Genomic DNA, 26,194 nt, shown 5'->3' on the forward strand with positions numbered 1-26,194 from the left:
AATTCTACAAAAATAATTAAGAGTCTTTTTTTAAACCTACAACGAAAAAAATTGCAAAAGCAAGTAACGCGAAAAAGTACAAGTGTAAATGAAAGCTTAAGAAAGAATGGCATATGTCATTGATTTATATTAAATTTGCAACAATATCTATTTCTATACAAACCTGTATTGTTTTTATGTAAACTTATACAAAGTTTAATTGTCTTTGATATCTATTTAAATGACACGTTCTGTTTTAGAAAAATTGATTTATTCAACTGAAAGTCTATAAAAACGCTTCACATTCGCAATATGTTTTAATCCTAATCATATCAAATTTTCCAAAAAATTTTAATAATACAAAATTCTTATAAAATTAAACAACATCTGCTATTAAATTTTGTATATGATTTGTAATTTTTCTAAACTGGCGAGTAATATTATACATAACTAATGTTTTCAAATGCTATAGCACGATTTCTTAATCTTTACTGTGATTGTTATACGCCATATATTTCAATGGCAGTGATATATTTCAATGTAATAATGATAAAGGATTTAAGAATTTATTTTTATAATATTAATTATAACATATTCGAAAGCATATTGTTTTTTGTTTTGTTTTTTGCTAAATGGATATATATTAAAATTATAATTTAATTCACTATCATATAGAAATCAGAGTGTGAATTCTCATATAAAATCGAAACTAAATACAATCTAGCGTTTTACTGACAATTAAGTTGCAAAATTATTAAAATATCGTATCATTATCGGTAAAGCATTAGTACGGAATTTAAGAAGCATTCAGAAACGAGTGAAAAAATAGTCATAAATTTAAAAAAAAATATCGAATCATAATACAAGACTACAAATTTACACAAGACTAAATATTTTCTGGAAAGAGAAATAATCTATTCTAAAACAAAAATTAAAACTTCGCTAGCCTAAAACTCATCTTATCGCATCGCATAAATATGCAAAACTAAGATAATTTATTCTCTTGCATTCACTTTGGAAATGAATTTCATTCAAAATGATTCTGCTGTTTCTAAACAAATACACTTTCACCAATCAAAAGAAAGAAACACTTTATCTCGTTTATTTATTTTCCATTTTAATTTCTTCCACTTTCTCTCTCAATCGCAATTTTTATTTAATCCGCGTTGCCTTAATTAATCTCATTACAGAATTAACATCCATGAAATTAGTAAAAAAGAATTAAGAAAGGAAAAAAAATATTTTAGCTATGCTTTTGAAAATAAAAGGTATTGTTTCATTGTAAAAAATAAAAAAATCAACTTTTCCATTTTAAAACATTTTCTTTTTATAAAAATAACGCTTTATTTGTTTTACTAATTAAGTGAAAGTAATTAGTCTTTTTTTAATGAAGAAATACTTCAACCGAACATTAAAAAATGATTTTCAGTTCTTGATTATTTCTCAAACACACGTCTATCTGGTGAACAACGAAAAATTTAATGATTTGAAATTGTTGATATCCCTTTCCGATGACAATTTCTTTCTGTCTTATTTTTAAGAACGATAAAAAATATAAATTAAAATCAATTATTTAGTTTCATATAGTGATTATTTATACATTATTTTTCCTTAAAAATTCCAAAGAAATCAATCATTCACGATTATTTCTCACTACACCAATGAAGAAGAGGAGTATATACCAACTTCCGTCTACTCCACCTCGTTGGTGTTTGACTAGAGTATGCTGCAATTGTCCAAGCATGAAAGTATCGTGGAATGACGTCAAGGCCGTTTAGCTACATATTAAAGACTGCATTTTGTAGATAAAGGTATTCTTTGCATAATTATAATGAGTTTTATTTGTCAATATTGCGGTCTCAGGTTCGAGACCCGATTCCACCGAAGAACCTTCGTGTAAAAAGGTCTGTTGCACGTTAAATACGTCCTGACTAAACGTCCTCCCGCTGGTGTGGTGTGGTGTGGATAGGGGTGTGCCAGCTCAGGTGTCGCCCTCGTCATCTGACCGCGGTTCAAAATTACGTCCCAAAATAGCCCTAGTGTTGCTTCAAACGTGACGTTAATATAACTAACTAAACTAAACTCGTCAATATTGCGATATAAATTTTATCTTCAATGTAATGACAATATCTGATGAACTGTTAAGAAGAAAGCTCATCTCTATACATCGTGCCATCATTCCTATACCAAAATCATACGCATGTTTATGATAATGCCTTAAGAAAGGCCAAGGAGAAATCTCATTACTATACATAGTGCCGTCTTTCCTATACCAAAATCATCCACATGTGCATGATAATGCTTTATGAACTGTTAAGGGAAAAGCTCATCTCTATACATCGTGCCATCATTCCTATACCAAAATCATACGCATGTTTATGATAATGCCATAAGAAAGGAAAAGGAGAAAGCTCATTACTATACATAGTTCCGTCTTTCCTAGACTAAAATCATCCAAATGTGCATGATAATGCTTTATGAACTGTTAAGGGAAAAGCTCATCTCTATACATCGTGCCATCATTCCTATACCAAAATCATACGCATGTTTATGATAATGCCATAAGAAAGGAAAAGGAGAAAGCTCATTACTATACATAGTGCCGTCTTTCCTATACTAAAATCATCCAAATGTGCATGATAATGCTTTATGAACTGTTAAGGGAAAAGCTCATCATTATACATTGTGCCATCATTCCTACACCAAAATCATGCGCCTGTTCATGATAATGCCTTAAGAAATGCCAAGAAGAAAGATCATTACTATACATCGTGCCATCTTTCCTATACAAAAATCATCGACATATGCAAGATAATGCTTTATGAACTATTAAGGGAAAAGTTTATTGCTATACATTGCGCTGTCCTTCCCATACCAAAATCATCAGCAGGTTGCACGACACATTGAGAAATACTGAAAGGGGTCTACCCGGCACATAAAATCCATGATGGCGGTGGAAGAATGCGCTACAGTCTCACGCCAGCATAGAAAGGTACAATTGTTTGACAAGTGGATAAAACTCCTAATTTGAGCACACGCACACTAATAAGAAACTGAATGCGAATAGCAAAACTGTGTACAGGCTGTTACGGTACAAGGGTTATATTATTTCACACTACAATCATGCATACTCTACAAGTAGATGACTTTCAGCAACGCATTAAATAAAGGGGTCGTCCCGACACACAAAATCCATGATGTTGGTGGAAGAATGCGCTACCATCTCACGCCAGCATAATAAGGTACAATAGTTTGGCAAGTGAATGAAACTCCTGATTTGAGCACACGCACACTAATCAGGGAACAGAATGCGAATAGCAAAACTGTGTACAGGCTGTTACGGACCAAGGGGTTATATTATTTCACAATGCAATCATGCATACTCAACGCGTAGATGACTTTCAGCAACGCATTAAATAAAGGGGTCGTCCCGACACACAAAATCCATGATGTTGGTGGAAGAATGCGCTACAGTCTCACAGCAGCATAGAAAGGTACAATAGTTTAGCAGGTGGATGAAACTCCTGATTTGAGCACATGCACACTAATCAGGGAACTGAATGCGAATAGCAAAACTGTGTACAGGCTGTTACGGACCAAGGGGTTATATTATTTCACAATAAAATCATGCATACTCAACGCGTAGATGACTTTCAGCAACGCATTAAATAAAGGGGTCGTCCCGACACACAAAATCCATGATGTTGGTGGAAGAATGCGCTACAGTCTCACAGCAGCATAGAAAGGTACAATAGTTTAGCAGGTGGATGAAACTCCTGATTTGAGCACATGCACACTAATCAGGGAACTGAATGCGAATAGCAAAACTGTGTACAGGCTGTTACGGACCAAGGGGTTATATTATTTCACAATGCAATCATGCATACTCAACGCGTAGATGACTTTCAGCAACGCATTAAATTTGTGAATGGTCATGACAGTTACCGAAAAACAAAAATGCTTTCATTGAACATATCATGTGGAACATATGTGTGGATGAAGCATGCTTTATATGTGAATGGAGTCTTCAACAATCTCAAATTGATTTTTCAATTTCGCATTCGCATCTTCTAGAGTTCCGAATTTTGTACAATTTCGAGGATACCAGAATGTGTTCATAATTTTAGAATTCTTAATAATCAACTGGCAAATAAATATTGCTTAAGATTGATTTCACATAAGTAGCGACATCTAGAAGTAAATATGGGAAATAAAATTTGTTAAACTTGACTAATATTTGTAATCACGAATTATTAAATACCTTAACGAGTAAAAAGAGAAAAATAATACAATATAAATGCTAGTATTAAAATAGATTACACCTTTTTTTTTATTGAAATTGATGCAATATTATAAGAGATTGATATAAAGTAATGCATAAGAAAAAAAAATCTTAAGCATTCATTGAAAGTTAAAACATATTACAAATGAAATTAGAATTACTCTTTATTTATTATATTAGGCTTAATATACAATATGATACTATTAAATTTCATTTTAAGTGCTTCATGCATTTCGAAATAAATTAATAATTGATCCCTTGATTTTTTTAAAAAATAGCGAACTAATTTGAAATAAATAAAAATAATAAAAAGGGGAAGACAAAATTAGGCGGCGACTATACTAATAATTTTATTACGGATGATCATCAATAATTATCAATGTATTAGAAAGATAAAGCTTATTTTTCTAATTAGGATTTCCTTATCCCTTCTGAGCCATTTTGTACAAATAAATAAAATTTCAACACATTTTAAAATAAACCTGAAGCATATGATTGGAGGAATTAGATTCCTACCATGTTTAAGAACACAAGCATTAGCTAGACAAAGTAAATCTTCAGAATGTTTTCCTTTAGAACGAAGCCCAAACAAAGAAGAAATCTATCCATCGTCAACCTGACAAACATCTGAGACCCATAGATCTGAATCCCGCACAAAAGAAAAGATGAGGGTATCTCAGAGGATTAGTGGCTTGGGAATAATTGGCTGAACAGAAAGACCACGTGTCAAATAAATCCTGATCAGAGCCAGATTGTTAGCGAGAACGTTCCTGTCTCACAGCTTATTCCTCGTCACAGCTTAAAAGAAAATTTCTATCAAACAGCCCTGAAAACTGATGCGATATCGGAGTGCGATCAAAGGATATACTGTGTTTATGTTTAAAAAGGAATCGATAAGCTTGTTTATCAAGTACCAATATTTTTGTTTGGTGTCTCATGAAGCAAAAAGGTACAAACTTGATTGCAGAAAGAGATTCAGATTACAGATAGAAATATATACATGAATGTACATTCCTTTGCAGAACCTCAAAAAGTATTGGAGCCTTTTCTTTTAGTTTCTCGTTTGCGAAGAATAAAAAGAGATATTTTAATACTGAGTTCGATATTGATGAATCTCTCGCTTTAGAAACTTGATTGCAGAAAGTACAAAAAGTACAAACTTGATTGCAGAAAGAGATTCAGATTACAGATAGAAATAAATACATGAATGTACATTCTTTTGCAGAACATCAAAAAGTATTGGAGCCTTTTCTTTTAGTTTCTCGTTTGCGAAGAATAAAAAGAGATATATTAATACTGAGTTCGATATTGATGAATCTCTCGCTTTAGAAACTTGATTGCAGAAAGTACAAAAAGTACAAACTTGATTGCAGAAAGAGATTCAGATTACAGATAGAAATAAATACATGAATGTACATTCCTTTGCAGAACCTCAAAAAGTATTGGAGCCTTTTCTTTTAGTTTCTCGTTTGCGAAGAATAAAAAGAGATATATTAATACTGAGTTCGATATTGATGAATCTCTCGCTTTAGACCTTACTGACTCTAAAGACCATCCGAATTACTTAAATATTAATTTCAATTTCTTCTACTTGTCTTTGAATGCAATAAATAAATCAATGATGAAATCCACACGAAATAAAATCTGGAATATGATCTTTACGGTAAAATTGCAGATTTCAATGAAATTTTCTGAAATATTTTTTTTTCTCTGTATTTGTTAATAAAATTAACTAAAAACTCAAATGGGTTAGATAAATGAATTTCTGCACAAAGATTTGTTACTATAACTTTAGATCTGTATTAAATCTTTTGAAAAGATGTGTGTAGATATATCTATTTTTGAACATTTAAACATTAACTACATAGATAAAATTTAATACATATTCAGACTAAAAGTATATATTTGTATAAATTTTGAAGATAATTAAGCAAAGATTAGATTTCAATTTTTTTTATCTGCCTGTGTGCAAATGAATGCTGATATATAATTAAAAATATAACAGGTAATCCATAATTATATAAAATACTAATACAAGTTGTGGCAAAAAAGAAGTTGATTTCACTTTTATCGATCAGTTTATTTATGCAAAGTTTATATGCAATCGATCAGTTTCTTTATGCAAAGTTTATATGCAATCGATCAGTTTATTTATGCAAAGTTTATATGCAATCGATCAGTTTATTTATGCAAAGTTTATATGCAATCGATCAGTTTATTTATGCAAAGTTTATATGCAATCGATCAGTTTATTTATGCAAAGTTTATATGCAATCGATCAGTTTATTTATGCAAAGTTTATATGCAATCGATCAGTTTCTTTATGCAAAGTTTATATGCAGTCGATCAGTTTATTTATGCAAAGTTTATATGCAGTCGATCAGTTTATTTATGCAAAGTTTATATGCAATCGATCAGTTTATTTATGCAAAGTTTATATGCAATCGATCAGTTTATTTATGCAAAGTTTATATGCAATCGATCAGTTTATTTATGCAAAGTTTATATGCAATCGATCAGTTTATTTATGCAAAGTTTATATGCAATCGATCAGTTTATTTATGCAAAGTTTATATGCAATCGATCAGTTTATTTATGCAAAGTTTATATGCAATCGATCAGTTTATTTATGCAAAGTTTATATGCAATCGATCAGTTTATTTATGCAAAGTTTATATGCAGTCGATCAGTTTATTTATGCAAAGTTTATATGCAGTCGATCAGTTTCTTTATGCAAAGTTTATATGCAGTCGATCAGTTTATTTATGCAAAGTTTATATGCAGTCGATCAGTTTCTTTATGCAAAGTTTATATGCAGTCGATCAGTTTATTTATGCAAAGTTTATATGCAGTCGATCAGTTTATTTATGCAAAGTTTATATGCAGTCGATCAGTTTATTTATGCAAAGTTTATATGCAATCGATCAGTTTATTTATGCAAAGTTTATATGCAATCGATCAGTTTATTTATGCAAAGTTTATATGCAATCGATCAGTTTATTTATGCAAAGTTTATATGCAATCGATCAGTTTATTTATGCAAAGTTTATATGCAATCGATCAGTTTCTTTATGCAAAGTTTATATGCAATCGATCAGTTTATTTATGCAAAGTTTATATGCAATCGATCAGTTTATTTATGCAGTTTATTTGAAATGCAAAGACTTCTCCTCATATTTATATTTCAACATAATCTCCTTAGGTTTTCATTCTATTATCACACAACGTTTTTTGTCAATATGTCGTACTTTGTAAGAAAAATATTTTTTAACCATATATAGTTCATAACCTTTCTTGCAATATATGCAGAAGAAAATCGCATATGAAAGAAAAGAATCAAAAGACATGAATTATAAATGTAACAATTAGAAAAGTTAGAGAATATTCTGAGAAGGATAAAAAATGAGAAGTCTTTCGAATTTGTTACCATTGTGTCTTCAGTATCTGAAATTTACAATTGAACAAACAGGAGGAGTTTTAGATACTTTTAATGAAAAACTGGAATTAAATTTTCTTAAATGATAATTAATCTATATTTTTTACTGCATGGACATATTATGGTGAAGAACCAATAACTAGGAAATGTTGATATTTTCAGATTTTGGCGTGTCAAATGTCGATATATATATATATATATATATATATATATATATATATATATATATATATATATATATATTTGTGTGTGTGTGTGTGTAATTTTCAGGAATAACCTATAGAAATTTTAAATATATATGATGTTAGAATCCATATCTATGTTTTACTATTGTTAACATTGCATATTTCCTTATAATATATTCATTTCTTATTTAATTTTCTAATTCTACAGTGCAGATGCTCTGTAGAAATTGATATACAGTCTTGACACCAGAATTATGGATTTATAACAAATAGATCGACAAGAACTATATCAAAATGCATTTTCATATCTCTTCATTATGCTACGAAGTTTAACGCAAAATGCATCATATTGTGGAATTTTGTAGAAAGTACATGAAAGATCATTCAACTGCGTTATCGACCTGCTTGCTACCTCCTCTCAGCTAACGAACCTAGACAAGCTAAGTCTGCTTAGCTTGAAATTCGTCACTGAATAGTATGTTAACTTTTATATATTACATTCAGTGAACAGAAAGAACATTCAACAGTGTTATCGACCTGATTGCTACCTCCTCTCAGCTAACGAACCCAGACAAGCTACATAAGTCTGCTTAGATTGAAATTCGTCACTGAATAGTATGTTAACTTTTATATATTACATTCAGTGAACAGAAAGAACATTCAACAGTGTTATCGACCTGATTGCTACCTCCTCTCAGCTAACGAACCCAGACAAGCTACATAAGTCTGCTTAGCTTGAAATTCGTCACTGAATAGCATGTTAACTTTTATATATTACATTCAGTGAACAGAAAGAACATTCAACAGTGTTATCGACCTGATTGCTACCTCCTCTCAGCTAACGAACCCAGACAAGCTACATAAGTCTGCTTAGATTGAAATTCGTCACTGAATAGTATGTTAACTTTTATATATTACGTTAAAATGGATAACCTTCACATTTCCAAATTTTTGTGATTTTAAAATGTTCTCATTCTTCTGCTTTAACGTTATAAGTATATATTTCAAAAGTCTTTTGAAAGCAAATGTATCTAAAAATATCCAGAAACACTTCTAAAGAAAACGCAACAAAATAACTTTTCCACAGATAGAGCGAAATACAAGTTAATCCCCTATCTGAAACAAAATAAGAGTGACGGCATGTACTCGAATCAGAATCAAATTTATCACAATTTCATAGACACATACTTTCAACATTTCACATAATACATCATTATTTATGCCCCATAACACGAAAAAAATAATATTAGATAAAATATTCAGAAAAGTTCTCTATGTATTATTTATGCATCAAAAAGAGGCTGCATTCTTCAAGGGTACTGGGACGTAGAAATAAATGAGCTCTGGCATTATTTTCCGATGTTAAACAAAATATATTCTAGAGTTTTATCTTGTCTTAAAATGTACTGCAGGAAATGTTTAATGGACAATGAATGTAGCTTGATGATAAATTATTATGATGAGACAGTTTGATAATGCATTTCAAGCAGGTAAATTCTGTGTTGTGTTTAAAATTCTGCACTACCATAAGGTAAACGGCCTGAATATTTAAAATTATGAAATGCAAATAGATATAGCTAGAAGTCGCAATTTCAATTATTTAGTCAGAATAAAATGGAATAATTCATTGAAAATGAATATAAATAAAAAATATAAACAAATGAAATGCAGATAAAGTAGTTGAAACGATCCTGGTATTTTCAGGTTGCTTTTTAATTCGTATCATAACTACTGTCAGAAATAAAAATGATGAAAAAAATAGCATTTTTGTTGTACTCACAAAAAAATGATGTCAGTCTAATTCAAACTACATGCAACATCAATGAAATGAAATGAAAATTGAAAGCTTTTTTTTTTCATAAACATACATCTATTATAAATATTTTTAAAACAGAAAACAGCCGCCGTTAACAATTTTCTTAATCATTCCCATAACAGAGTAATACGGTAAAAAGTCGATTTATGATTTTAAATAAAATAATCATATCAAGTGCAATCAATAATTGGCTCATTATTTTTCTGGCAATTGTGTTATTTTTAACATTTAAATGGTTTTTTCCATCCCTAGATACAGGTTCATTTTCTTCATATGTAACTAAAATGCCTTTAATTTTATTGGAAAAAGTAATAAACTACATTATATTGTATTAATTAGCACAAATGATTAATTTTATAAAAAAATAATCCAGTTTAATACACAAATTAAAGAGAAAGTATATTATTTTAAAGGAGTTCCTTTAATTAAGCGCATGGAAAATAATGAAAGTATCATAATTTTCTAAATGTTCTACTGTTTCTACTCAAAATTTATTTTACAAAGCAGTTAAATTGTGCACTTATACCTTAACAAATTTTCTATCAGATATTGCGTGTTTTATATTTCTCACGTACTTGAATATTTTATGCTTATTATAATGTGAGCTTCTGCCAAAAAATAATGTGGCAGAGTATATTTTAAAGTAATTATTTAAAGAAGTTACTATCCGGAATTGTTTAGGTATTTATCCCCATATGGCACTTGTAGCGGTACTGTATGTTCATATAAAAAATCTTTTGGCTACTATTTGTGTGAATTGCGCATGCTCTCTAGGGCAGATTTAGATTGTTTGTAATCCTAGGCTGTGCACAAAATGAGGTCCCTCTTTTATTAAATTGAACGTTATTTATTTCACGTTACTGATTTACTTTAGATTTTTTTAGTAACCTTATGGATATACTTTCATTCGTTATGAACAGCAGTCCCAATACTATCATCTATTCGTTTTAGAAATCCTTTGCCAACACTTTCGGATGACTTAACTCTTCAAATGAGTGATACACAATTAGATGGGAATTTTTTGTTCACTTCTGGAATTATTTGTTAGGCCTTGAATATGTTTTCTGTCCCATTACACGCATTTTCTATCCTTTCATTCCTATTTTTGGTGAAATAATCGCCACCTAGCGCATGTGTAGAAGCTTGATGTATTTTCATATCTGAGAATGAACAGTAAGAAGACGCTCGGTATTTATAAACTGTTTTAACAAAGTGAACTTAATGAAACAAAGGCTAACCTGATCATTTATACATAACAAAATCTTAATATTATCTGATTTTACAATTCAAAGAATATGCACTTTTTTATTTATAAACAAGATAAACTAAAGACATTTATAATACTAATTTGTGTGGTTCCCTCTAAATCCATAGGCCATAGACATCTGCCAAGTAAGAAATCCTGGATTCTCTTCTTAATTTTTTTTTATTTTTTTATTTGTTCTTTTTTGAAATGCTGTCCTCGCAAGGGATCTTGTTCTTATCAGACTGGGACTATAGATACAGACTTCCCCCCTTGAAGTTTGACAAATATCTTTTTTTTCTCTTGCTTTGACTCTTAGTAGTTTAGAGTTGTTATGCGATAGTATGGATCACTAGAAAGTTTAAGGATTTTTTTTTTCAATTTTTCTTGAACTTTGTTAACATTTCATGACACCACTGAGGTCTAATCATAGCTCCAGGCTTCAAAAATTCAACAAAGAATTCTTTTGAGAATGAATAATGGAAACATTACTTTACCGCTATTTGTAAGAATGGTGTTGAATATTTTTACTTGCAGGAAATTTGTCACTGAAGAATTTGTTGTTTTTTAATAGGATTTAAAAGAGTAAAAGTAATTTTCGTCATCAATAAGAAGCTATTGCTAAGAGAAATGTATTACCTGCCACGTTGTTTTTTGACTATAAATAAGAAAACAATTCATCTCAATGTTTTCATCAAATCAGCCTGTCTTAGCATCGTATATACGCTTTTGAGCATCGAAACAATATAGCTTAAATTGACAAAAGAAGATTCTAAAATATTAATATAAAATCATTAATCTAAAATATTAATACTATTAAAATAAATACAATCTATTCTATGTAAAAATAATTACAACATGTTGATCTTAGGGACAAATAGATTTCAGGGGCAAAAAGGGAAATAGAAAAAAAGAAAGATAGGAATCCATTTTTCAAGATTTTAATGATGCTTTTGCAGATGCATTATTAAAAAAACTGATAATTTATTTGGAGGACATTGAGATTTATGGATGTCCATATCAATTTAATAATATGCAATATCTGAAAAAAAATATTAAAATAATTGAAACTTTTTTTTTACTAACGTTATTTATTAAAAATTTATATAAACTGATAGATTTTTTTAAAACCATATTTCTTTTTTGGGTAGTTTAGTCTTATATTCTTTTTATCTGAGATAACTATTATCTTCCCCAAAGATGGACTGTTTATTTTAAGACATTCTTTTATTGAAAACAGGCACTTTATAATTCTGAGAACAATAACTTGTTTTTTAATAATTTAAGGCAATTTTTTATTTTAATTTTGCAATTATTTAATATTTTAAATGGATACATTTCATTACATTTTGTTCGAATCATTGATAAAATTGGTCACTTGCTCAGAGAAACAAACAGTTTCCTTATAATATTTTTTACTAAAAAAACTGATTCATACCAGAGAAATCAGAAAAAAATGCATATAGCTATTTCTTTTTAATTTTTCATTTGTATCTATTTAGTTAATAGTTAACATTGGATTTCATATTCTAAGTAATCATGGCTTTTATACAATTCTTATATTCATATTAGATATAATTTACCATATCTCGTTTTTCTGCTTTCATAAGATATTTTTATCAGTTCGAGACATTTCTTCTGAATCTTGTAGCATTTATCGTTAGTTCAGGAAATGTTTTCTAAACTTTCCGGGGTTTTTATTAGTTCAAGTATTTCTTTTTAAATCTTGGATTACATGCCTGTTGAATAAACCGCAAAAAAAAGCAGGAGGTTTTTCCATTTAGTTCATGCTCCTATTATTCCGAGGACATTAGAGAACTTTCTGAAACATAATAACAATACTAAATGTCGACAAAATAGACAGCATTGCAAATATATAAAACAGTTTGGAAAATAACAATGTCTTCCATGTAGCAATTATTTTCAAAGAACGATAAGCGTTTTCGAAAATACAACAAATTATCTAAGATTTCAACTCGTTATCTACAAAGTTTTTTAAAGCAGTTATTTACTTGCAACAAACGACTAGTTTTAAGTTTTACGAAAATAATGAAAATATCACTTGATTTGAAAAATTTCTAAAGTATATTTAAAACTTTAATTTTTTTTTCACACAACATGTTTACTTTCCGTTTCATAAATCAGTAATTTCTACTCCGTCAAGAATTAAATAATTATAGTTGTGAATGAGTAAATGGAACTTTTCGCCTTTCCTTTTAAATTCTACCCTCATAGAGCAAACATTTAGAATGAACTTTATTTTAGACACCAGTTTATTCAATTTTTCAAAGCCTCGTTCCAAAAAATAGTTCTTAATGAAACTGAGTTGTAAATGTTTCTTCATTTACTAAAATTTTCTGAGATCTATTAATTTCAATTTCATGGAATGAAGGGATGGTAGAATTTATTGTATAAGATATCAATTTGTGCATTGCAATCAAACAATTTGTAAATATAAACTTTATAAAGGTAGCATAGAGAAAGTACAGCAAGCGTCAAAAAAATTCGAATTCCAGATTTCGACGAATCTCCGTGCTTTAGATTTCCACGAGTTCGAAAACACATTTTGGGAAAATGTCCGTTTGTCTGTCTGTTACAAAGATAGTTCAAAAACGCTTTGAGCTAGAATGTTGAAATTCGGTATACTGTCTTTACAACAGATTTCAGCATTTCTGTCAAATTTTGAGTAAAATCTGTTCAGAAGAAGTTCATCTATCTGGTTGTTTGGATGAAAATTAACACAATAATTATAAACGAAGAGAGCCAAGTAGGTAAAATTCGTTAAACACATTTAACATCTAAGTGTCAAATTTTGAGCTAAGTCGAACTATGGGTTGATTGTCTGTCCGTATTTACTTTCAGAAACATCTAAATGAGATAATTAAAAAACGCAATGATTTAAATATATCTAATTTGACTACAGGAGCATTTTATGTCAAATTTTACTTTCAATCGGTTGAGAAAAACGTGTCTAAAACACAAATGCCATTTTTGGATACCATTAATGCCTGCCAAGGATAGTGTTAATGGAGGCCAAATAACTCGCCAAGGATCACACGATATAATCAGTAAAAATGGAAAATTCACGTCAAAAGTTAATATTTCGTAATATGATATGCCAATGCCATGTAAGGCGTTCTCTAACATGACAAGTTTGTAAGAAAGTACACGAGAAAAATTTTGGAAGACCCGTTTGTTTAATATTTAAACGGTTTGTACAATGTTTGAGTATTGTTTGATAAACATTTTGCGATGGAATTTGTATTATATTCATCTATTTTTAAACAAACATTTTATCTAAAGCGTCTATAACAATGACGAAATAGACTCAGTACATATTCTAAACTGACATACTCTAATTAATATCAACATTTGGCATGAAAGAAAATGCTGGCGGCCGCCAATAAGAGAAAATACTTGAATGCTATCGAAACGCTTGGAAACTGATCTTCCAAATGACATCAAGTACACAAGTAGTCAGGAAATGAATACATTCATCATTTCACGATGGGTGTGATACAAACGGCTAAATTTCTTTGTTTTTCCACAGAATGTAGGTGAGAAAAGGCGGAATCTAGAAGTCTCGATCAGGAGCTGTGCACTTTATTAATAATTCATTTTATTAAGCTCCCGCCTGACAGCTTGTCAGGATGTCTTCTTGGAAAGATCAGCTTTGTTGACAGTGAGAAAGGAAAACAGTCTAAGGATTGATGTTTCTATTTCTTAGAAGCATTATTTAGAAGCATCTGAGCAGCAGTAGCGTCTATAAGGTCTGTACAGGGCGTGTGCTGGAGGCCCTCCACAATGCTACCAACTAATAGATCAGAAAATGTTATAAGATAAGGAAATCTAATAATATATATTTTTTGTATCCCCAAGTACATAAAAACCTTTATACAAGAAATATATATGTGTGTGTGTGTGTTTGTGTCTGTCTGTGTTTATTTTTGTGTGTGTGTGTGTATGTGTTTGCTTGTGTGTGTAATGATATCTCTTAATCTAATTTTTATCTTCATTTAACCCATATTAACTTCATTCTAAAATGTTCTCTTATTTCCTGATCCAATTCCTACTCTTTTAAATTAATGCTGCACACGCTCTATAAAAATGCTTACTTCTGAATTTTCTCAAGCTCCGAGTGAAGAGATAAAAGTTCGTAATGCTTATCACATTCTTTTAAAGATACCTAAATTTCCCTATCCTAAATCGACTCGTTGTCACAATTCCTATCAAAATCCCATTGTAAAGACCATTCAAAAGAAAATTTTGAATGTTCTTTACAATGTTCTTCTTTTCTTGTATCGTGATATAGACTGACGTATCTCGTCGCTTTTTCCTGGTACATAAAAATTATGCATCCCGGGATGGAATAAAGCAAAGATTCCCTCCCGGGAGATTCCAATCCATTCTTCTATTCGGCCACGCATCTGGTAAAAGTTTGTTTTACATGCACACACACACATAATACCAATTATTCAAATAAAACTTAATATTTTTAAAATCAAAAATATGGAGGCAATTTATTTTTATCTTTGTAAAAGGTTTTTATTTAACTTAGTGATAATTAAATAAATAATTTTCTGTGATTCAGAAAGATAAGAAAGCTATTCAATTACTGTTGCTTATCATGGAAAATTATATACAGGACGATTTAAATTTATTTAAATAATGAATAAAATAGTAAAAACAACAATTGAAATAAAATTATAGTAGTTATTTTTCTTTCATATTCATATTAATTTGTTATAAGTTAAATATGCCAAATTAGGTAAGAATATATATTATATATGTTATTATTTGCATCAAGAAATTAAAGATTTTGTTATTTTGTAATTTTTTTATTTAATAGGGGCATAAATTTATATTCAAGTTCTGGCTCAGTACTTCGAAAGGACAATTCTACATCAAGGAAAATTTAGTGGGAAACAAAAACGTAAAATGAACAAATATCACGTTTCTTTATATCCATCTTCTAAAACACCAAGAGATCATGAAATTCCAGCTGCTTATATCTATATATTATTCAATGAATTACTTAATTCTCTGTTTCTTTTTTTATTGTACACTTTGCAAGAACTTCTCCTTAAGGGGTAACAGCTTACCTTTAATTTTCAAAAACATGATTGTTCTTCGTAGAGATCCTTTGAAGTCAAGAAAATAATACTGCATATATTCTCTTGAAATGTTTAAAATGCCAAATTCATAGAGAAAATTTCTGGAATAATTTAAATATCAATTTATTTTTCGTTTGAAATTTTTCTCCAAAACGAGTATTTTCAATAAATGCCAAAAGCTAAAGTTTTTTAATCCACTGAAGTTTTTAACACCAGTTAATTGTGACTTCATAGAATTTGAGGATGATAGTCTATAGTTGCTAAATATTTCAGACTTGCACATTTCAGTCAAACAATTTATTAAGATAAGTTCACTATTTTTGAACGATTATGTATTTCAGTCCTTTTTTCAACATGTATTGTACAAGCACTTAAAAGTGCTTGTACAATACATTATTATAATATGGTAAACATTTTGCAAAGTAATATGTGTTGCGCCCATCTACTTTTGATAACAAACATTTGTTTTAGAACGTCTTTGCTCTACCAAACAAATCGACTTTGAGTGACAGATTATATAAAAAAAATGTTCCACAAAGAGTACATAATTGCTTTACTTGGTAATCATAATTAATTTATAATCATTACGGTAGACTGGCGGGAAATAAATCTTTTCTACTGAAGAATGGCATCGCAAGTAAGTAAAGAAGCAGCAGCGCAACGTCATATTTGATGCATTTGCTCTCAGATAAATTTTACGATGGTTTCTGGCACTTGTTGGGTTCATTTTTCACCTTCCCTTTACCTAAGATATTTTTACTTTAAGAAGGTCTCGTATATCCCAGCTACGCATAGTACGCAGCTTTTCCAATGTAAACAAGGAAAGCAATTATTTTTCTCCCATGTCATCATTATTTTGCTGGTAAAGTTATGCAAAGAGAAACTAAGATAGTTTTTAATGAGAAATTTAAAGAATAAGCATAAAATGTAGTTTTAAGTATAATATATGCTGATGTTTATTTTGCAGTCATTTACGATGTATGCAAGTCCCTGTATCAGATGTAGCAATCATATCTGATGTATGCAGGTATATAAATACCAGATGTAGCAATCATATCTGATGTATGCAGGTATAAAAATACCAGATATAGCAATCATATCTGATGTATGCAGGTATATAAATACCAGATATAGCAATCATATCTGATGTATATATGTAGTAATCATATCTGATGTATAGATTTGCAATCATATCTTATCTACACTTTTTTCAACGCACTTTACCTGTGAGGAATGTGAATCTATATGGCAATGGATCTATTTCAACAATATAATATCTTCATTATAATAACTAACCCTTTCGCGATGGGCGTGTCATAGATGCATAACCTACAAACGCTTTCACAGCTCGGCGTACCACCCGGACATTTTTAGAAATTAAACTCATGGAACGGTGATGCAAATGTGCATTTTAAACTGGAACAATTTTTAAACGCTGCAACATGGCTCCCTCTGTATATTACTTTTGAAATGAATATAGTTTTAGTATTCTGATCTTCAATTTGCTCATAATCAGCCTGATTTTTGTATTTTGCTCTTCATGTAAATAAACAGAGCTGGGTTGTGTAACTTTGCACTTGATCGAATCATTCGCGTTTCTGGTCTCCCTATGAATTTTTTTCTTTTTCTTTTTTTAGTTATTATAATGCACCCGTAATTAGTCTTTTTGAGTTTTATCGTTAGTTCTGTTGCATTTTGCATACCTTCGGATACATTTCGCGCTCTTCTCTTTTTATTACGAAAAGCCTTGGTTTCGAGTTATTATGAAAAGAAAATGCCATTTGTCAGAGGTAAAATGTTCTCGTATTATGAATGAACTAATATTCTAAAAAGTTATCAAAAATGACGGCATTAGGACTTTTTCGAAATTTTTTTAAAAATAAAAATAAGATTTAGCGACACAAAACCCCCGTCCTGTGGGATGATTCCCCTCGCTTACGCTCTATCCCGCGTATGCATCTAGAATAGAGAGTTTTAATGAAAAATAGGTAAAGGTAGATTTCAGGAAGTAACTTTTAATTCACGTTTATTGTTATAAGCTTTAAAGCAATCTCTGAGTCAGTGACTGATCTTTGACCTGAGACAGATGATTACACTTTCTGAAAGAGAAGTATGTATTTTACTTAGAGTGACTAGCAAACACATATTGGGTTATAATTAACCAGTTGTTTTTCTTACCGACATACTGTGGTAATTTGTAGATGAATTCTGTATTATAAAGAAAAGAAACAAGCACACATCCAAATTTGACAAACTTTGAACCACGTCACTTTCATAACATATCAAAATAGACTAGTATGTTATCACAAAATTCTGAAGTCATGCTTGCCAACTCACCAGAATCTGAATGAAGTAATTCTCTAGTTTTATCGTTGAAAGAATGTTAATAAAGTAATACATCAATATAGTAATATGTCATGGACAAATACATCCATATAGTAATATGTCATGGACAAATACATTAATATAGTAATATGTCATGGAGATAGAGTTCCCAAATTCAATAATCACCACGGCTTGAAACTCGCTGTTATTTCCAACATTAGCAAAGACAGATTTCAGATAGATAATTTAGATTGAATTCCATTATAGCTGTTTGTTGTTGTTGTTTCTTATGGTACTTGCCACGGACAAGCCCGCTGTTCGAAGACAGCCGATTTAAGCCTAAGGTGGAGCGCCTCTTGTTTTTATCGTAGAGCCATCTTGGGCCAAGAGTAGGACTTGACTACTCACGCATCACTCATTCGTTGCACAACCCCATTTTACAGGAGAGCACATTCACACATCTCACAGATAGAACAGGAAGAACAACCACGCCCAAACCAGGACTCGAACCCGGGGCGCCTAGATCATGGGGAAGACGCGCTTCCCCTATGTCAGGACGCCGGCATTCAATTATAGACTTGATCCATGCCATGTAATTAAGATTATCGATATTCCTTGTGTTGAAAGTTTAAACACTGTCAGTATATTATTATAAGTAACCAAGCTGATATAAAAAAAGTTCCTATTTTGTTGTTCATTACATTGTTGTTTATATAATAGGAAAATATATGCGCAACAATACCTATGCAAATACGTATTAAATACTGACAGTAAATTGATAAACCTGATTTTTTCTTTTATACAGAATTGAAATTCTAAAACATGCAAAACACTTATGATGATGACTTTAGTTATGGAAATCTGCTGATACAACTCAGCATCCAAAAAACACTTGCGGAGTTTCGGAAAATGTGCAATCTTTGTATCGACTTATAGGGTTTTTGAAAGATTTTATTTATAAGTTTAAGACGCAATATTTTGATATTAGTACGGTTCAAGATAATTAAGAGATTAATTTACATTTTTTTCTGATTTGGATTTTGTTACTTTTCGCGATAAACAAATAATGTACCTTGAAATGTTTATATTTCAAATTAGATACGTTAAGTATCTACTACCTGTTTGGATACATATGATGACCGAACTTGTACTTACAGGCGGTACCTAATTCCATAATTGAGTTCAAACATCAGCAAGGAAATAATGGGATGATCATACACAAACTTCTTTTAAAGCTATTAAGCAAGAGTTTCATTAATTTGTATTTTGTAAGCAAAAGAATACAACATACAATCAAGGTGTAGGATTAATATTTTCTAATATAATAAAAAAATACAGAAAGCTTCGTAAAAAGTGTTTTAAATTTTCCATACATTTCTGCAAACTAATTCAAATCTATCAATACATATTATGTTATTTATTTGGCATCGGTTATTATCAGCAGAATTCATTAAACACTGATCCATATTAATAGCATTGCGATTTCTTTTTCTTCCATTTTAATTATTGATTACAAACTGATTAAAAATATTATTTACAAACTTATTTTTTAACAGCAAAAATAAAATTATTTTTATTCTAAAAATGACAAATAATAATAAAGCTACAAAAATTGCTAAGATGAAATAAACATTTAAAATTAATTAGCTTATTCTGAATGGTGAAGTTCTCAGCTAACACCGAAAGCGAAACAAGTAAACTTGAATCTTTTGAATTAAGGGAGCACTCAGGCCCATGAGGGCTTATCTCCATATTGCAAAAAAAGATATAAATAAAAAATAAATATCATTTTAAATCTTTTGATGGTAGTCTTACCTTCCGATGAGCAGGAACTCTCCGGTGGCGTTCAGTCTTCTGATGGCCTTGAGCAGTCCTCTTACCGTCATCCCCTCGCAGAAACACACCACCACCTTCGCGTTGGGGTACTTCTGAAGGTTGCGGATGATCTGGTCGAAGACGTAGTCCTCAGCGTGACTCAGGACAGAGTCACTGGCTGCCACGCAGATACCTGCCTCATGGGCCAGCTTCACGAAAGCATCCATGCCGCTGCCCCCGTAATTACCTAAAGAAAAAGAAATTTGTTTAGCTAAAATATTATTAAAAATAAGCATCTTAGAAGAATATCAAAAGTCGTAATTTTAGAAAAAAAATAATATTATGTATTCCGTTAAAACTACATAAGCTGCATGTAAGGTCGGTTTCGATTACAACAAAACTTAGATAGTCATATATTTGAACGCTTGTTATCAAATCAAGTTACCATTCGTTAGCCGGAAATATATGTCTATATTAAATTGATGTTTTGGTGCAGAATTTGCTGAAATAAGAAAATATTTTTTGAAGACTTGAACAGAGATACTATACTTGCAACAATTTGTAAAATAGAGATGTTTTAAATTCAAGTTGTAAATGAGAAATTAAAACAAGGCAACTTTCTTAAAATACTTAGCATTTGTCATTTTATCATAATAATGTCAATATAAATTAGATAACATAATTTTAAATTTATTATCGTAAAATCCTAAATGAATCATTCAAAAGTTTGAGAAAAATCATTCATAGCTTTGATATATTTAGCAATCTAACGATGCCGTTATACCTGAGATCCAACCAAAATGGGATCGTTTTCCATGAATGTTTCCACCAACTTTAAAATTAAATGCAATTGACAATAACATGTTTTTGCACAGATTGAATTCATTTTTTTACAAGTATACTCAAGAAGAAGTAATATGAAATAATATTAGCAAAATAGGAAATTTTGTCAGACAAAATTCCGTTATTGAAAGTGGGTCATTTAAATTCAAGTACTTCGTATTAATTCAAGACGTATAAATCTTCCACTGATGGTAGGTTAAATTCAGAGACAGTTTGAATACATCATACGAGCAAATTCATTCAAGAGTACTACGATTGATGTGTTTCGCTTCAAATATTTAAGCCAATGATTGATTGCCATCATTCATTATAAATTCTCAGAGTTCATGAACAACTCAAAAGCAAACTAGAGATTCCGAAATATCTCATTCGTATTGCATTATAATAATAATAAGCGCATAATTCATATCGAATAAATAAAAAATATGCATTATGTTATAATTGCAAACTATTTTTTTTCCTAAAAGAATCTCATCGCTGATAAAAAAGGAATTTATAGATGCTATTAATGAATCCTAAATAGATGCCAATGATTACCGATCTTAATGGCAAATTTTGAAACTTGGCGACAATTTGGCGAATTTGGTAAATTTGGAATAAAAATGGAGGTTCTAGAATCCTGGCGATATCTGAATTATGATTTGAGATTTAAAGGTTTAAAAAGATATCATGCTCTGTCAGGAAATTTATATAAATCAGGAGGAATTAAAACAGCGCGGTCTAATGAATTCTCACTACACTGTTTTGATCTCGGTGTGAGCTCTTTACCGATTCCACCGAAGAACTGTCATGTAAGCGGCTCAGGTGCACATAAAATCCATTGGGTCTAAACGTCTCCTGCTGGTGTGTTGTGGAAGTTTGAAGAGGGAGGATCAGCTCAGGTGTCGTCCTCGGCATCTGACCACGGTTCAAAATTACGAAATCCATCCCAAAATGGCCCTAGTGTTGCTTTAAAATGGAACGTCAATATAACTAAATTAAATGAGCTCTTCACAGTGCACTCTAAGTCCTCTTAAATCTCTCTTTTGTTTACGAAGTTATATCCGCTTGTGTTGTGAATTTCTATAAGTATTATTATTTGGTGCGATTGGAAGTTTTTACTATCTGTCTTGTAGAATATGGACAAGTAGTTGATTCCAAAAATTACGTTACATCCAAATGGAAATTTCGTTAAAATTCAGAATTCCTAATAAAATCGTTTGCACAAAAATTCAGAAAAAAAAAATTCATTTTGTTAATATTTATTTGATTGAATGTACTAGGAAAAATTCATTTTCTACACAAAACTCTCACTTCAGTAAAATCTAAACTTGTTAAAAATGTGAATTTTTCATAAAACAAATGAAAACAATTTTAATAGTTAAGTTTTTTTAATTTTATTTTATAATAGCCGTAAAAAGTAAATTCCAAAATTATGAAAATTTATTCAGAATTCTCAATAAACACAATAATTGTTTATCGGTCTGTTCCTTCAATTCCCTATATATATATATATATATATATATATATGGGACATTTTATAACTCAAAGAACTGGAATGCAGCCAATTAGTAATGTAATATATGAGGAATTACTGATTCAGCATTCTAATGAGATCATAAGTCTCATTGAAAACTGCTGATTAACTTTGAGAAAGTTAATGGCAATTTTATTTCATAGGTTGGGGAGGATCTGAGTATGTATAAATATGCAAATGATTTTATTAAAGAATACTATTATCAATATATATATATATATATATATATATATATAGGAAAATAGTAAAAATTTATATTTCTCTACTTTTTATACATTTGAAAGTTTTGCTATAGCTTCATTTTTGGTGTTTTTATTTTTCTATTGATAGTAGTTTTTTTAATAAAATCATTTGCATATCTATACATACTCAGATCCTCCCCAACCTATGAAATAAAATTGCCATTAACTTTCTCAAAGTTAATCAGCAGTTTTCAATGAGACTTACGATCTCATTAGAATGCTGAATAAATAATTCCTCATATATTACTTTACTCATTGACTGCATTTCAGTTTTTTGAGTTATAAGAAACCCCACCATTAATTAATTTCCTTTTCCTCTGGTATGATAGACGGATTTTAAGATAATCTCTTTAAAATTATGATAAAATGGAATTTTGATATAAATCTTAACTAATAAGATAAATCTCAAATTAACATAAATTTTTAAATTAAATAAAGACCACAAAAAAACACACTTGATCATATTTTTTAACATAAGCAAAAATATAAAAAAATAGCTCAAAAGTATTTGTACTCACATACTCTACATAGATACTCTATACACTTTATATGGAAAATAGATTTAAATAAATAAATCCACATGTTTTTGCACTGAGAAAGCAAGGGCATTAAGTATTAGAATTAATATTTAATTTTCATTCCATAATAAATTATTTATGCAAAAAAAAGTGAATAATAGAAATATTTTTATTTTGAAGTGCAGCAGACTGAATTTATCTCATTTCTAATTTCAAATGGATTACTAAAATTCTTTTACTGTTGTTATTAAAAAAAGGGTATTTCTAAATCATAGACGAAACGAAAACTTATTAAAATATATTTATTTTTTGAAATTTGTACGGAATGCATGTATCCAAAATTATACGACTTTCAATACAAAAGCTATTTCCACATTTCCTTGAATTTCGTTATTAGAAAACCAGAGTTTCTTTATTATTAACACAATAACACAAAAACGAAGGAAAATTACTAATTCTCTATTCGAACAATTCCACTAAAGCAAATTTAAAAATGCTTCCATTTCAGAATTTAGAGAACCAAATACTACTGGAAAAAAAATGACCTTCGCAAAAAAAGGGCTTGCCACCAGTAGATATGTAAATCATGACACGGAAATAGTTATTTATCACACAGCCTGGCGGGTTTCCAAGAAAAAAGCAATTTATTAGATACATTTCGGCGAAACTGAAGAAAAATCTCTAACATTAATAAACTTAAATTGCATGCCATATAAACGTGAAATTTGCATAAGTGTTTCTAACTATAAATAGGGAATATCAAACTTTCTCCGCCAAAATATATAAATAAACTATTAAAATTAAAAGAAAAAAAAATTGGGATTCTGTTCTTGAACATAGAGTCATTTAAACTGATTTAATTTCTTTCAAATGTAGATTTTATTCTCTAAATGCTTTTAATATGGACGCCTTTTCAGCATGTGATTAAAAACGTTCCCGCTTAGACATTATGAATTCGAATTCACTTTATACGAATTAATTAATACGAATTATATCTGATTGGTCCTCAATGATTAAAATTAGTTAGAATTATTTTGTTTCATTTCAATAATTGTTGAGCCTATTATACTTAAGAAACACTTATTACACCTCTTTAAAATAAAATAAAAAACAACAACATAGCTTTAATCTTTTACCAGTTTCAATACTACATATATTTGTAGTCTGACATTAAATTTTATAAAAATTATTTTGAAGTATTTTTACAACAATATTTTATATTAATATAGTGACTATATCTGTTATAGTCAAAAATTTTAAACATGAGATTTTGATGAATTTCTTTGTTTCAGCCTTTCTTAAGTTCCAAAAACACGTTTTTGGCATTGCGTCTGTTTGACTGTGAACATAATGACTTAAAAACTCTTCGAGTTACATTGACGAAACTTGCTATATAAGTTCATGACAAAATTTGTAGATTTTTATCAAATTTTGATTGAACTTCATTCACAGAAAGTCTATCTGCTTCCGGCTGTTCGCGTACAAGTGAACAATTATGAACCAATTATGTCAAAGAGTGGATCGTCTGCTTGTTCGTATTCCAACATTCGCGTAAACACAATAGTTCGACACTGCAATGATTTAAATTAAAGAAATTCGGTGTCAAATTTTGGGTTTCATTTTGTCGAAAAAAAAGTGTCCAAAATTCATATTCGTACGATAAAGTTAGTAAAAATGCTTAGATTCCTGTGTCAAAGATATTTATTGTTATACAAAAATATATATTTTTTCAGTGACATGATTTTTACTAATAATAAAGAAAAATGTATGAGTGTGAGTACTCTGCAGAAGGATCGTTGGATTTAGAGCAACCAATTTGGTGAAAAAAAGGGTTTGCTGAGAGATGTGAAGGAATGTAAAGCTAGAAACAGTTTTTTTAAAATTTGTATTTTAATATTAATGAATTCAAAATTAAGTAAAATTTTCGATTTGACACGTGATGACTTCCAAAAGTATTATTACAGAAGCATAATTTATAAATCGTTTAAAATTCAAGAAATTATTATTCTAATGATAATAATTTACATGTCATACAATTTTTTCCTAAATTTTGAAAGAGTTTTAAAAATAGTTCCTGATTAATTTTCAATAATTGCAATCAATTGTATAATTTCAATCGCTGCAATGAAATACAGACCATTTCATTCTTTCATCAAAAATTTAATTGTGACATTTTTTAAAAATATTGTTGAGAGTTATATTAGAAAGATTTTCTTTATTATCTGAGTTCAAAATTTACATAAAAATTAAAAAAGTGAAGATAAGCATAGCGAAAGACAACTTATAATAAAGAAACTTCAGGAAGATTGCGCTTTGAATGGCTCATATTATATATATTAATATCTTAAAGAAGATTTAACTGCATAATAAACAAAACCTGTATAAGACGATAAAACAATGTCTTTGATAAAGATGCATTTTTAAGGAAATCATAACCATCTAGGAATACATAACAGAATTAAACTATGCACAACAGAATTTCCGCCAAACCATTTGATTGCCAGAAGAGGCTAGTTAAGAAATCTCCAAAATATCAAAATCGTACGTGCAAATTTATACTTTATTTTAAATGCCAAAATGGATTCCTGAAATGCAATATTAAAGATTCTATCATTTTATAAAACTTTAACTACATTGTATAATGATTCGATGTTAAAATAGCACGTAATAGAAAGTTCGATTTGAAGTAAAATCAATTTTGCTAGTTATAAATATGATTACATTTTAAAATCCTTTATTAATCCGAAAAAAATCTCACAAGTTCAGTCATTTGTATAGCTATCATTAAACCCGCAATGATTCGTATACTGACCCATATATCTTTTAAGACTAAAAAAAATAAAAGTTGTTGACAATGACATAAAATATAAATGTAATTAA

At 29.7% G+C, this 26,194-nt stretch overlaps 1 protein-coding gene across 1 annotated transcript in view; it reads right to left on the reverse strand.

Moving 5' to 3' along the window:
- The window catches only part of LOC129968730 (metabotropic glutamate receptor 1-like), a 459,728-nt gene that overhangs the window by 60,553 nt on the left and 372,981 nt on the right, over nucleotides 1–26,194 (reverse strand). The window contains exon 5 of the mRNA XM_056082915.1: nucleotides 20,196–20,442. Within this exon, the coding sequence (XP_055938890.1) occupies nucleotides 20,196–20,442 (247 nt within the window). The remainder of the gene's footprint in view (nucleotides 1–20,195; nucleotides 20,443–26,194) is intronic.

Source organism: Argiope bruennichi, chromosome 5, assembly GCF_947563725.1.
Source record: "Argiope bruennichi chromosome 5, qqArgBrue1.1, whole genome shotgun sequence".
NCBI classification, from domain to species: domain Eukaryota; kingdom Metazoa; phylum Arthropoda; class Arachnida; order Araneae; family Araneidae; genus Argiope; species Argiope bruennichi.